The sequence below is a fragment of the Bison bison genome, unplaced genomic scaffold (genome assembly GCF_000754665.1).
Source record: "Bison bison bison isolate TAMUID 2011002044 unplaced genomic scaffold, Bison_UMD1.0 scf7180017864461, whole genome shotgun sequence".
Classification (NCBI taxonomy): Eukaryota; Metazoa; Chordata; class Mammalia; order Artiodactyla; family Bovidae; genus Bison; species Bison bison.
The window spans coordinates 11,993,666-12,008,673 of record NW_011495023.1 but is presented as its reverse complement, the minus strand read 5'-3'; the positions used below and the strand labels follow the sequence as shown (position 1 = coordinate 12,008,673).

The following is a 15,008-nucleotide window of genomic DNA, read 5'->3' as shown; positions in this document are numbered from 1 at the left end:
TCCTAAAGGAAAGCAAAATTTAAAAAAAAGATTGTTATTCTTACCATGGAGTATTCTATTTCAAACCACCACAGGAGAGATACGAGCTAAGAAATTCTTTTGATGATTGTTCAGCTTCATATTATAATTTACGTCATGAATTTACTTCATCATTTTGTTTATGTATATATACACACAAACACAGACACACACCATGCAGTTATTTAATGGATGGATAAAAATAATGTTGATACAAAGTAGAAACTGTTTTGTCCTTTTTCTGTGGGACTTGTAGTCTTTTCCCCAACAACACCCCATAAATGTCTTAATTGGCAGATTTCCTTTTGCTTGGTATAGAAAATGGCAACCCACTCCGGTATTCTTGTCTGGACAACTTCATGGTTGGAGGAGTCTGGTGAGCTACAGACCATGGGGCTGTAAAGAGTCAGATGTGACTGAGCACCTGAGGGCTACACTTTGTATAGTTGATGTACAGTATTACATGTTGCAGGTGTACAGTATACTGATTCACAGTTTTTAGAGGTTGTACTCCATTTATAGTTACTATAAAATATTGGCTGTGTTTCCCCATGCTGTACAGTATGTCCTTGTGGCTCATTTTATACCTAATAGTTTATACGTCTTAATCCTCTACTCCTATCTGCCCCTCCTCCTCCTCTCCCCACTGTTAACACTAGTTTGTTCTCTGTGTCTGTGAGTCTGCTTGTTTTTTGTTGTGTTCATTAGTTTGTTGTATTTTTTAGATTCTACAAATAAGTGATATCATATAGTATTTGTCTTTCTGTCTGACTTATTTCACTTAACATAATACCCTACAAGTCCATGCACATTGTTGCAAATGGCAAAATTTCATTCTTTTCTTATGGCACATTATCCACATTAGTTGAGGTGATAATGCTCTTGTTTTGTATTATTTTTTTTTCTAACTTTCTATTTTGTATTGGGGTATAACCACTTAACAGCGTTGTGATAGTTTCAGGTGAACTGTGAAGGGACTCAGCCATACATGTACATGTATCCATCCTCCCCCAAACTTCCCTGTCATAGCTCATGGTGTATATACGTACCACATCTTGTTGCTTCCACATGTTGGCAATTATAAGTAATGCTGCTGTGATCATTGGGGTGCATATATCTTTTCAAATTAGTGTTCTTGGTTGTTTTTTTTTCCGAATGTATACCCTGCAGTGGAATCACTGGGTCATATGAGCACCTCGTCCTCTTCATCCGGATTTCACTGTGTGTTAACACCACCATGCCTTCTTCCTGGCAGCCTCATCTCTCTCTCCTGTGTGTGTGTAACCAGCACACCACTCCCCGCCGACTCCCCACCAACCCATCTGAGTCATGACACTTCACCATAAACAAAGACATTCTCCTATATGACCACAGTACAATTCTCACACTCAGGAAATTCAGCATCGATACAACACTGTTGGATGTGATGTCGTCCATATTCAAATATCCAGTTGTGCTAATCGTGTCCTTTATGGCTTGTGGAGGGAGGAGCAAGGCTGTCCAGGATTTAAAGAAATATATATTTATATATTTGGATGCACCGGATCTTAGCATGGCATATGACCTCTCAGTTACGGCATGTAGGAGCCAGTTTCCTGACCAGGTATGGAACCTGGGCCCCCTGCATTGGGAGTGTAGAGTATTGGCCACTACACCACCAGAGAAGTCCCCAGGATATTATTTAGAATCATGTGTTGCATTCACTCAGATCTCCTTAGTTTCTTTTGATGTAGATCAAGTAAGTCTCCAGTCTTTTGCTTTTCTTTCATTACAGCGACATTTTTGAAGAGCCCAGGCCAGTTATTTTATAGAATGTTCCTCACTTTGGACTTACCTGTTTCCTCATGTCTGTCTGTCTATTATCTATGTCTGAAAATCCATCTATGTTTGTTTTTGAGACCCTGCCTACAAACAGATTTGTTGAAAATGTTAAAACTGATTTTCTGTATTTTTAAAATGTTTTTAGGCAGAGGAATATTTTCAGTGGAGTAAGTTACCATGTGGCATTACTTCCAAAAATAGAATTCCACTCCACACAATCAGCATTAAGCCATCTACCATGTGGTTTGGAGAAAGAACCAGAAAAACCAACATCATTATGAGGTAAGCAAGCAGTGTCTTTGGAGAGAAACCTTGTTGTTCAGTCGCTAAGTTATTTCTGACTCTTTGTGATGCCATGGACTGCAGAACACCAGACTTCCCTGTCCTTCATCATCTCCCAGAGCTTGCTCAAACTCATGTCCATTGAGTTGATGATGCCATCCAACCATTTCATCCTCTGTTGCTCCCTTCTCCTCTTGCCTTCAATCTTTCCTAGCCTCAATGTCTCTAACAGTGAGTTGACTCTTCATATCAGGTGGCCAAAGGATTGGAGCTTCACCTTCAGCATGAGTCCTTCCAATGAATATTCAGTCAGGATTGACTGGTTTGAACTCCTTGCAGTCCAAGTGACTCTCGAGTCTTCTCCAGCACCACAATTTGAAGGCATCAATTAAATCAATGGTTTAAATGCAGTCTAGCCTAAACCCACTCCAGTATTCTTGCCTGGAGAATCCCAGGGACAGAGGAGCCTAGTGGGCTGCCATCTATGGGGTCGCACAGAGTCGGACATGACTGAAGCAACTTAGCAGCAGCAGCAGCAGCCTAAGCCCAAGAAGAGAATACATTACAATTGTGGAAAATAACCTCTGAAATTTAAACTCTGTTTGAACTAAAGAAATGCTGCTTCCAAACCTATCTATTGGCCAGTATCTCCCAGGGTCTACCTGCATTAGACAGACAAGAGGGTTAGAGTTGAGGTGTCTTGCTTGGCGGGGAGTCATGAATGGATGTTGTAGGAAGTAGAGCCCTTGGTGGAGTAGAGGAGCCCCACACTGATCACTGTGTTTTAGCAAATTTCCTTAATGTTCGCTACTCAGAATGTCTACAAAAATTTGTATTTCTAGAAAGGATTCTCCCCTGTGCCAGGAAGAAATTACTGATGATAGGATGATTTCACACTGCAGTAGCCTACATGAAAAGACTTGAAGTTTAGAACTTAGTTTTGATCAAGTGACCTTTAATTTTGTGTTTGCATCTCCCACCAGGACTGGAGAGAGTTCCTACAGAGCCTGCTTTTCGTTTCATTCCTCCTACAGTGAGGTAAGAGGATCCCATAGGCTCAGAACCTCGGCAGCCTTCATGGCTTCTGGGGGCATCTCTTTTTCTACTGCTCAAGGTGGGCTGTGGCTTTTCCTAAAGAAATGCAGGGAAGACATCTCAGTGGATGAGGTATGTCATTAAGTCTAAAGGAAATTGCTGATCATCACCATTTTCAACCTAAACATTAAAGAAAACATACGATTAAGGTGTTCTCTCTGCCTTGCTTTCTAAATTTATTTGAAATACTCCACTTCAGTTCTGTTTGTCATAAAAGCATCGTAAATCTTACACAGCACATGGGACTATATTCACTGACTTGTGATGACCTATAATGGAACAGAATCTGAAGCTGTACACCTGAAGTGAACACAATACTGTAAATCAGCTATAGTTTAATAAATAAAATTTAAAGGCTAACAGACAAAAAAAAGTGTCCCTAATGAAGTCATAGTTAAGGTAAAATACTCCATTATACAACACAAGGAATATAGTCAGTACTGTATAAGTGGAGTATAACCTGTTAAAATTATGAATCACTACATTGTATACCTATGACATATAATACTGTACATAAACTATACTTCAATAAAAAAAATTGAAAAAAAATCTTAAATCTTTTTTGAAGGAGTACTTCAATAAGAAGAAAGATGGAAAAAATATCTTAAATCTTATTTGAAGGAGCATTGCAGATAAAACCTCATGATAAGCTGCCTGGTACTGGCCAGATTCTTGGCCCCTTCCGGATTTTGATGGTACTGAAAAGCCATTTACAAAATAGTCCTCAATATTCAGAAGTGTGGAAGAACAAAGCTGATTGGGGTATACACTCTGTCCTGAGTAAGGATCAGTATAGCAGAATTACTCAGTTGAAGAGGACTTAATATGGTTATGTGAGGATACTTTTTATATAGGATATTGACCTACTAGGATGGAAGCCTGACATACGTAATTTATTTGCAAAATTCTCAAGCATTTCCAAAGTAAATGCTAGCATCTTACAAGTGCAGGGGTTCAGTAATTTCATATATTGGAGAAAAAGCGAGATCAAAGCTGGCTTTTTATGATGCTTTGTCATATATGATTGTAGTTTTGCCACTGCTGCCCTTAATGCATTTCCCTGATAATGGTTATTTTTTGTATTGGAGCTACACAGATACAGCTCTGCAGCAGTGAGCTGTGGGCATGGTAGTGATTTGAACAGCTCCAGGCAATGACATTCTTTAAAAAAAAAAAAAATTTTATTGAAGTATGGTTCGTTTACAATGTTGTGTTAGTTCCTAATGTATAGCAAATTCACTGTTTAGTGAGTCAGTTATTTAACACACATACATTCTTTTTCAGATTGTTCTCCCTTATAGGTTATTACAAAATACTGGATATAGTTCCCTGTGCTACAGCAAGTCCTTGTTTATCTATTTTATACATAATACTGTGTATCTGTTAATCCCAAATTCATAATTTATACCTCTGCCGCCCCCTTTCCCCTTTGGTAACCATAGGTTTGTTTTCTATATCCTTTCTCCCTCCCCCGCCCCCAAGTATTATTGATTCTCATTATTCGTGGATTCCTTATTACAAACCCGCCTGTTTACTGACACTTGTATGAACCCTTAACATCAGTGTGCATGGTGCTCTGTGGTCCTTTGCACACATGTACACCCGGGAAGCAAAGGATTGGACTCGCCTGACACACACATTCCCGACTCAGGTCGCACATGGTGGTCTCCTGCCTTCGTGTTTCAGCTCGTCGACTGTAAACAAGAGACCTTTAAACTATTTACTGCTGCATTTTCCACATTTTTGTGCTTTTGGGGTGATTTTGTTGTTTGAAAGAGCCCCCAGGTGTAATGCTGAAGTGCTGGCAAGTGTTCCTAAGCGCAAGGAGGCTGCAGTGTGCCTTATGGAGGAGTTACCTGTTTGATTTTTGCTCAGTTGTGAGTTACAGAGCCACTGGCCATGAGTTCAGTGTCCATGGACCAACAGTATATATTATGTAAGATATCTTTAAAGAGAAACTCACATAAAGCAAGATTGTGTATTTGATTGGTTGACAAAGTGCTGTGAGTAGAGGCTCACAAGAACCCTGTAGTTACTCCACCAGGAACAGCAGTCCACCGTTTGCAGTGACTCTATGGACAAGCAGGAGAGTGTACTGGGTGTCTGTCTCCCTGAACTATTTCTGGTGTGTAGGTTTGACCTTCCTTTCCTCATTCTTATTCCCTTCAAAAGCCTCAGATTTCTACCAGCCTCAACTTTGGACTGATTGTACAAATCATATAGGTTGTGGGCAGGTAACAATGGTTTTTCATTGCATGCCTGCTCTGAAAGTGCAAATGAAATTGTTTATGAAAAGTAACCAAAGAATGGATCTTTGTCTTTCCCCCAGGCTTAATTAAGGTTCCCATTTTAATCCAGTTATTAATAATTGCTGAGTTCCCTACCTCTTGTGGTGCTTTACTTGAAAAAGTTGAGTGCTAATACTTACTTTGTGCCTCAGTCTCCCCATGTGCAGAAAGAAAGAAAAATCTTTGTGTTGCCATGATGACCAACTCCTAATAGTTTTATTGACTATTTAACCATGTGCTAGGTACCAGGCTAAGCACGTCACATGTGTTATGTCATTTATACGCTTAGATGAAGAATCGAAGAGACATGAGGTAACTTGACTGAGATCAATCACAAGCTCACCAAGATCTAGTAAGTGACAAAGCAGAAGCCCGTCTGGGTTGTTAAGAGATGTTTTGAGGAGGTTCTTGTTTAGCATTCCGAGCTTTGCAGAGGGCATTCATGACATGACATGTTTGCATGTCATTGTCCTTGTTTAGAATAAATCCTGAGAACAAATTAGGCAACTCAAAGGTGTAGTTCCTCTTGGTGTATTGCTAACAATTCCATGTCAGAGGAAAGGAATGGAGTTTGAAGACCTTGTTTCCTTGTGCATATTAAATACTCAGCTAAATTCCAACTTCCTGGAAGGAGAGGTATTTACTATGGGTGAGTGACCTAATGGGTCACTATGGGTAAGGGAACTAATGTCGTGTGAAGGACAGAATCTCTGAATCCCAGTCATCAGAGTGTCTCACACCTTACTGGCAGCCAGAATCACTGCTTCCCAGGCCCCATGCAGCTCGGTGTTAGGGGATCTTTGGGGATAGGGCCTGCACTTTGTGCATCTCTTCTTGAAAGGGCCCAGACACTCCCCGGGTGCAGCTGACATTGGGAGCCACAGTCTTGAGAGGCTTCAGCTTCTCCTCGCTTCACTCTTCTTTAACATCCAGGGTTTTCATGGGAGAGATAACTGATGCATTTTGTTTTCCTTCTTCCAGATTAAAGATTTCTTGAGCTACATCTGTCCTGTGAATGTCTATCCCAATGTCATCCCGTTGGGCACAACTATGGATAAAGTTAAAGAAATGTGAGTGGACTACCTGTGGCATTTATGTTGTTGAATGGGATGGACCTAGAGAATAGTTTTGGGCTGAAAGTGGGAGCAAGGATGTGAAACAGGCTAGTTAGGGGCACATCGGCTTTCTTCAAGCAAGTGTGTTCTACATAATCCTCAAGGCTTCTGGGAATCTGCAGAAGGAAGCTGTTGCAATACTGAAATTCCCTGAATGCCAGAAGGTGTTCCTCTATAAAGACCTGCTTTTCTGCAGTGGAAGAACAAAGAGAAAAGTTTTGCTCTCCCCAGTCCTACAATTAGAGATGGAGGTCTACAAGGTTGTTTAAATGCTCGTATTTACCACTTTGTTATAGGAAAGTATTTTTGATTATTAAACATTGCTTTTCTGCTTTTAATAGTAGTGGCTCCTGCCCCCCATAGTCAGGTTTTCATAACCTCTATAACACTTACATTCCAGCAGCTTTCCCAACAGGAAAAATAAAATGTTTATATTATTTCAGCTTAAAGCCTTTATGCCGATCTTCCCAAAGTACTGAGCCCAAGTACAAACCACTTGGAAAACTGAAGAGAGCTAGAACAATGCACCTAGACTCAGGTAGGAAGAATGACCCTGGTGTCATGGATACGGGTTTCCCTGCAAGGCTGCTTTTCAGGGTGTTCTGGTCTGGGGAAAGCTGTCTTTGTGGTGTCTTCTGAAGTGTAAAAATTTAACTGTTGATGAAGTCCAATTTATCTAATTCCTTTTATAGCTTTTGCTTTTGGTGTCATATCTAAGAAAAACTATTGCTTAATCCAAGATCATGAGGATTTACTATCATATTTTATCATTTCTGGGTCAATTTTGACTTTTCCTTACTATAGGTTTTATTTTCTCACCTTTCTACACACCTATTGGATGCCATAACTACATAATGGTATATCTGATGTTTGTCATTGTACATTTATTTTGAACTTTTCAGTTGTATAAATATTGTGATGAACATTATATGTTGTCTGTTTCACAGCTCTCATTATTATTGGGTTAAACTGAATTGTAGAAATTACAGCATTTATATTGTCAAGGCATAGAATAATATCAAAATAAACTTCTAATAGCATAGAAATTTTACTTTTTTTCAGACACATACAGGTGAGTTAATGTGAAAATGTTCTGACAGATTAGAGTTGAAACATACCACGATACTGTTATAGTCACTGATTCAGAACATGAGCTGTCCAGCTTTAGAGGTGATACAAACACATTCCACAGAAAGGTAACTTTGGCACATTGTGAAGGAGCTGTAACAAATGTATTAATCCCTGGCTTAAAATAAAGCCATAACTTGGACACTAGGATGACTACAGATACAGCAGCTAGACATCTTACGTCACCGTGAGTCCTTTAGAAGATGAGAAGATATAAACAGTTGCTTGTTTGAACAATTATAAGTTCTAACAGAACCCTGGACTTTAAGAGCTGGGTTTTGTCCCTCAATCTGCCTGTCTGGTTTCTTGACCTTCGCGTTGTCACACACCTCCAGGCCTGTCTCCTCAGTGGTAAGATGGGAAGCTCGATGATGGATCCTATACCTGCCCCCCTACCCCGTTAAAGCAGCTTTAAAAAATGTAGTTTTAAGCTATACCCTTTGTCACTGGGAAAATAGTTAATTTATAATTACCTGTGTCTTAACACCAGCTTCAGCACTAGAATAGTAAGTTACCCTATCCAGTAAGCAGTCTCATGAGCATTCCGTTTCATTCTTCAAGCTTAGGTACCATTAGAGGGCAGGGAAACATTTGTTCCCCCTTCCCTAATTCCCTGCCTTGTCATTTTCACTTATGTAAAGTACATTCTGTATGTAAGATTTCCTCATTTTCAGGATGTAAGTGGACAGGGCTCACTTCAGGCAAGTGCAGCATGCTTGAGACAGTAACGTGACACCAGACGTGGCTTATTCGGCATTTTGGTTAGTCTCCTGTTCCTCCCGCCCCCTCGTGTGTCTCGTGGCCTTGTGCACTTGGCACAGGCTGCATGGCAATGAGCAGACACTGGGTGCTACTCACGGTCCTGGGGGCCGCTGGGATGGCAGGATCAAGGTGCTGGCAGGTCTGGGTCTTGGTGGGGGCCCACTTCCTGGCTTGTACCACCTTCTCACTGTGCACACATATGGCCTTTGCTTTGTGCATGGGCCTAGAGAAAGTGAGAAATCTGCTTCCTCTCCTCACGAAGACACCAATCCCATCGTATGTGTCCCCCACCTCCCTCACCATGAGCTAATTAGCTTCTAAAGGTCCCACCTCCAAATACCATTGTGGAGTTAGAAATTAAGAATTTTGAAAGGACCACAGACATTTAGCCTGTAACATGCATGAATTAACAGATATCAAAAAATGTTCATAGAAGGAAAACTTTAGAAAAAAATTGTTTTATTAAATCAGCCAATGCATTGAACATCTACTGGCTGCAGAGCACAAAGAGTTTGCAAATGTCTCTCCTAGTGTAGATGGTTTCAAAGCCAAACTGATGTAGAGAATCAGCTGTAGAACTTAAAAAATAAATTATTCGGCCCTACTTTCAGGGACTGAGTAGGTCTGAAATGAAACATAGAAAGCTATTTTATTTAAAAAGCTTTCCAGGTAAGAACCACTGATTAAGACTCTGTGGACTTATGTGGGGAGTGCAGATCTCTAGTCTCAACTCCCTGCCTGGCTTTATGACAAGCTAAAGGCTGGTAGTCAGGTCAGACTGTTCAGAATAATAAGCGGCCTTTTAACTTCTCCTGGAAGAAGAGTGAATTCCCATTATTTGCAATTCTGTGAATTTAAAAATGCAGCTAAGTGCTGCAAATTGGATTTTTAATTAAAAGCATGAATCGGTTCCTTCTGCATTCTGTCACCTACACACCTGTTCTGTTTGTCTCACAGAGGAGGAAGACGACGACGGTCTCTTTGATGATCTTCTGCCGGCACCTTTAAGGCACAAGGTTCCAAACCAGCAGACTCTTCACCCTGAGGTGTTTCCCACGCCTGCTATATCACAAAACCAGCCTGAGAAACGGAGAGAAAGCACAGGGTGCTTCAAAGCAGAGAGTATGCCAACGTTCCTTTGGGCAAACTTTATAGATTGTGAGGAATCCAACAGTGAAAGTGAAGAATCAGAAATTCTAGGATCAGCTCAAGGAGACACGGGTCCTGTCTTCCAGCCCCAGCAGAGGGCTGATGGGGAAGTACCGCAGTGGGAAGTGTTCTTTAAAAGAGATGCCGAAGGCACAGACGACTGTTTGGAAAACCTCCCGTCTTCCACAGAGGTGGGGGGCTCCCAGTCCCCAAAGCTTTTCAGCGATTCTGATGGGGAATCAACGCACATTTCTTCCCAGGCCTCCTCTCAGTCAACACACATATCAGAACAAGGAAGTCAAGGCTGGGACAGCCAATCGGACACTGTTTTGTTATCTTCCCAGGACAGAAACAGTGGGGATGTTACCTCCTTGAACAAAGGGGTCTATAGGCCAGGAATCAAAGAGAATATTCCTGCCTCTCAGCCAGAACAAAATGTACTCTGCCTAAAGGACACTTGCTCGGATTTCAAAAGCAGAGATCAAGATGTAAACATACTTCCTAGTGCTGGAGAAACCACCACTCTAAGCAGTGGGAAACAGATGCTTCAGGAGAAAAGGCCATTGACTCTTAGCAGCAGTGCGGATTCACAAAGCTCCTCTGATTTTGAAATTCCCTGCACTCCAGAAGCTGAGCTTCCTAAACAAGAACATTTACAGTATTTATATGAGAAGTTGGCAACAGGGGAGAGTATAGTAGTTGAAAAAAGAAAAGGCTTACTTCATTCTAGAGCAACCACTAAAAAGTCTATACTATCAGATACCAGTCAAAATCATAATAGATAAAAGTAGAATACTTAGAAATGATCCTATTACCTAAAAGGTGGCAGTAAAGAGGAAATGGATGACCGAAAAAGCAGCACCCCATGCTTCCGTCTTTCACTACCTCCCAGAGTTTGCTCAAACTAATGTCCAGAACATGTCAATAATTACATGGGAATAGGGGGAAAAGTAAACCAACTATATGCTACCTATAGGAAACTGACTTCAAAAGACTTGGGTAGGTGTACCAGTGAAAGAATGGGAAACTTTACCCTGTAAACATTACATAAAGACACAGTGTCTATATTCTCATGTTAAAAGGTCCAGTTCACTGAGACAGAATCGAATCCTAAATGAGTAAGTACCTAACAACATTTAAATACACAAAGCGAAAACAACTGAAAGAAGACAAACTAACGCACGATTACAACTATAACAGATTAAGTTTAGAAAAATAAGGATATGGAAGAACAGAATGGCACCCTCAACCAACTGGATTTAACTGATAAAAGTACACTTCACAGCAGAATACAAGCTTTTCAAGTTCACACAGGACGATGTTCACTGATGGATCATATCCTAGGTCATAAACACACTTCAAACTTAAATAAGCTTGAATCTATTACTATAAACTGATGGCTACAGAAGAAAGTCAGCCCTTTACCTACCTCAGGTGTTCCATCATCTTTAAGAATATTGGGGGAAAGACAGTGGTAAAATTAAAACCTAAAGAAAATACTTAAAAGGCATTCAACCTCTTTAAAATCCACCAGTAGGTTATGTATGTGCATTTAATATACTCATTCACAGATATTCATAAACACTTTGGTTTGCTGATACTTCATATTAAGAAAGCAAAAGCAGAGCTTTGACTTAAGTGGAGTCTTTAAAAATCAATTTGCAGATCAATGAAACTGAAATGCATTATCACCATGCTGCATTGTAGATAAACCAAAAATAAGTACTGAATCCACAAGACTCATTAAGATTATAGGACAGAATCAGTGGGAGAGGAGAATAAACTGGGTGTTCAGAGGAGCCAATACCAAGTGGACCTGGGAAGCCAGCCCTCTCACTTGTCCAGAAGGGAATTTTCCATTCCCAAGTGTTGGGAGAAGGATAAATTAGCCCGTGTCCATTTACACGGGAGGAAAACTGGACAGTGACTTTTAAGTTTCAACTAAGAAACTGGCACCAGAGAGGGGTAACCCAACATGATAAGGCTCAGGGCCGAGGGTTGGGGGCCTGGTGCTACTCCTTTCTGTTCTTTGAGGAATATGTTGAATCATAATTTACAGCAAGTGTCTCTGTCCTAAATTACTCAACAATTAGTTTATTAATACGTACACCAACAGAAACTGGGCTGAGCATCATAATATAGCTGCTGGCGAAGGAGCTGAAGAATGCAGAGTTTTAAGGGGACACGGAACCTTTTTTCTAGCTCAGATGCTACCCTGAGTTTTTTATGAAATACACTCTACAGACTCAGTGTGACTGGGGAAGAATTATATATTATTCTATTTTGCACAGCTCCCCTGTGAGTACCATTACCTAAATTCAACGTGAATATAAAGTCACTAGAGACTACCAGTGGCAACTATAAAATGTTTAACTCTCAACTGGCCTATTACAGGAACCCAGAGACTTCATTTTTAATTTTTAACTCTAAAAATTAATTATACTTCATTATCATAAGTCACATAATCAAATGTAACTACTGTATACATTTGTACATACTCACTGACCATTAAGACTTCATCTTAACAGCTTATGATCCAAGGTGGATGTTCAAAACATGCCTGTAAACATTCTTCTGAATATATTTGTAGTATTTTATAATCACCATCAATTTAATATTCCATATGGCCATATATTTATTGTTTTATATGTGATTCTAGCATAATAAATGCTGGCTGAATGTATTTAATGGCTAAGAGTACTACAACAGACTTTGATCAAAAACCCTGCAGTGATCACCAAATATTTTACAGTACAGAATTACAGCTAATACTGATATATGGTACTTCCTTTGTAACAAGGCTTAATTCTTTCACATACTTTTTACTCCTCACAACCACCCTATGAGGTAGGCACACTTACCATCTGCATTCACAAAGGAGAAGGCTAAGGCAGAGGGGTTAGTTCATTACTAAGATGTGAAGCCAGAACTCAAACAAGACACTCAGGCACCCCAGGCCATGCTCTTAACCACTGTGCACTAAAGCCTCTCAAAAAAAGCATAAAAGTGGGTAAGATTAATTACACTGGCTGTTTGAGTTTTACTTCAAGAACTGTGATGTATAAGTGAAAAAAGTTTCAAAAATGCCAAGCTATATTATCACAAAAGAAACCCATGGCTAGCCACATTTCTTTAGGAATCCAGGACTTTGCAGTTTGTTTAAACTAACAGTAGAAACTGATTAAAAAAAAAAAAAGTCTGCCTGAAGCTGGTCAAATACATTAAAAGCAGTCAAGTGTAGTTTCTGATTGGGGGATGTTAATGTTAACCGCAGCAGTCTAAACCCATTTCTTCAGTGTGTTTAGGGAAGACAGCACCAACCTCCTCGACTCATGAGAAGCACAGGAGGACACACGTAGGGCCTAAGACTTGCTCAAAGGTTATCAGCTCTAATTCTAAAATTCCTCTGCACTTCCAGGCAGAACTTAGCAAAATTGTTTAAGTACTTGGTGACTAATGCTCAAAAAATTTAAGCATCCATCTACCTTATGCTAAGTACAAAATGGTACTTTAATATTCAAATGCATGAGCCATGACAATAAAAAAACTTTCTTAAAAGTAATATTTAAAAGAATGGTATAAACCTTTGGTTAATCTCAGTAACAGGTACTCAGGAATGCATCAATAATTTTCTGCCCCTTTAGCTTTACTGAAAATGACAGTAAAATATTCAGAAATACAGCTAAGGCATAATAAAAGAAAACCAAATGCTAAACTACATTTATTTTGCTAAGAGAAACTGCTTAACTATGAGTAAATGCAGTCTAGATTTTGTGCATATGTGGGGAAAAAACCCTGAGCTTACCAACTATGTGTCAGAATCCTTTTCTGTAGATACTGAAAACAGTGCTATCAATACAACATGAACAGTGGATTAATTTACAGCGTTAACTTGATTTAAATATTGTAAACTTGATCTAAATATTACCCTTGCATATTTGCTTGATATTGAGAGAAGAAATTCTGACAACTTAGGAAACAAGTAGCTAGATGTTGACTTAAAATAGTTAAAGCTCCTAACAGCTTCATTTAGTTTCTAGTATTTTACTGCTTAAGTTCAGCTTTTTTAACGACTCACGGTTAATGCGGGTATTTAAAATGTCAAAAGCTCATTACATTTCTATTATAATAAGGACCAAATGCAAGTTTACCGAAAATAGTCATTTTTCCCTTCGTTCTCCAGCTTTACATTTCTTTAACACAGAGTAGACAAGATCAAATAACTAGACAGTAAAACACTGACCAATGTTACAGCTTGAACCTGTGAGAATTATAATTCAAAGTAAGTCTGGCCCCTGGGGGCAGCTGTAAATTTGTGACTTTTTTTAAAAAAATCACTGACACCTTGTGACTTTTTTTTTAAATCAAGAAATGGCACTAAAAAAATATTTTTTTGACGCCTCCAAATTTTGGTATGCAGATATACTCCGAGGCTCCAAACATGTAAACAATTCACCCTGTACTATGAAAAAGCCAAGTCCTGTGACAGCAATATTAACAAAGTGCAGCTTCTCCCAAGAAGAGAAGTTAAGGATTAAGATGTGAAGTGCTGCATCCCTGAAGTCAGCTCAGTTTTACCCAAGGGCTCTGCGGGTCAGGAATACCAACAGCCAGACTCAGCTGCTGTTGCTGTCACGTTGGACACCATGTCCCAGGATCTGAGGGAGATGAAAATAGTTTTTTTCCCAACTTAGGTTTCACTATGTAGGAAAAAACAAACAACCCCCTCACCCCAAACAATAAATATAGTCACTTCAGTCTTCAGAGTTCAAGTAATAAATGGTCTCGTAATTCAGACACACTTTGGCCAAGCCAAGTTTAGCTTTATCACATTAAAAAATTTCACGTATAAAATAAGTATCTGTTCAAAATATAGATCAGGTCTTAAGAAAGGCATGCAGGCCCTTTATTAATTATAAAAATAATTAAATTTAGTGGCAAGGAAATGTTAAAACTACCTGAAATTCAGAAGATGCAATGTTAATTATTGTGTGGAACATTATCATTACATACAGCTGCTCTAAAGAGATAATCTTGTTTTTACTGTGGAGACCAGAGGTATTCAGCAGAGATCGCCTGATTCATATTATCAAGAGGGTCCTATAAAGTGCTCCATCTCCCCTGCTTGGTGCTCCAAAAGACCCTCATGGCCCCATGCCCCATCCTTTCTAAGAAGTGCATCAGCCAGCCATTCTAGAATTTTAGGTAAACTTCAGATACCTCTCCTCTATAAGATTAAAAAATCTTTTACTGGTTCAGATATCCACTCCTCCTACTGGTCTAGATTGCTTCAAAGTATTAAATCAAGCTGTAATTAAATTTTTTTACATTTAATTTTAGACCTTAAATT

General features: G+C 39.5%; 1 protein-coding gene across 4 annotated transcripts in view; it reads left to right on the top strand.

The window, feature by feature from the left end:
* DCLRE1C (DNA cross-link repair 1C) overlaps positions 1-11,157 on the top strand; it is a 34,939-nt gene extending 23,782 nt beyond the window's left edge. For 2 of the 4 annotated variants that reach the window (XM_010859957.1, XM_010859955.1), the window contains 5 exons: positions 1,985-2,121; positions 3,105-3,159; positions 6,486-6,574; positions 7,063-7,157; positions 9,467-11,157. In XM_010859957.1, the coding sequence (XP_010858259.1) occupies positions 1,985-2,121; positions 3,105-3,159; positions 6,486-6,574; positions 7,063-7,157; positions 9,467-10,443 (1,353 nt within the window). In that variant the 3' untranslated portion in view covers positions 10,444-11,157. Of the gene's footprint in view, positions 1-1,984; positions 2,122-3,104; positions 3,289-6,485; positions 6,575-7,062; positions 7,158-9,466 lie in introns of all 4 variants that reach the window. The other 2 variants (XM_010859956.1, XM_010859954.1) reach the window with 1 other exon arrangement.
* The last annotated feature ends 3,851 nt before the right edge of the window (positions 11,158-15,008 follow it).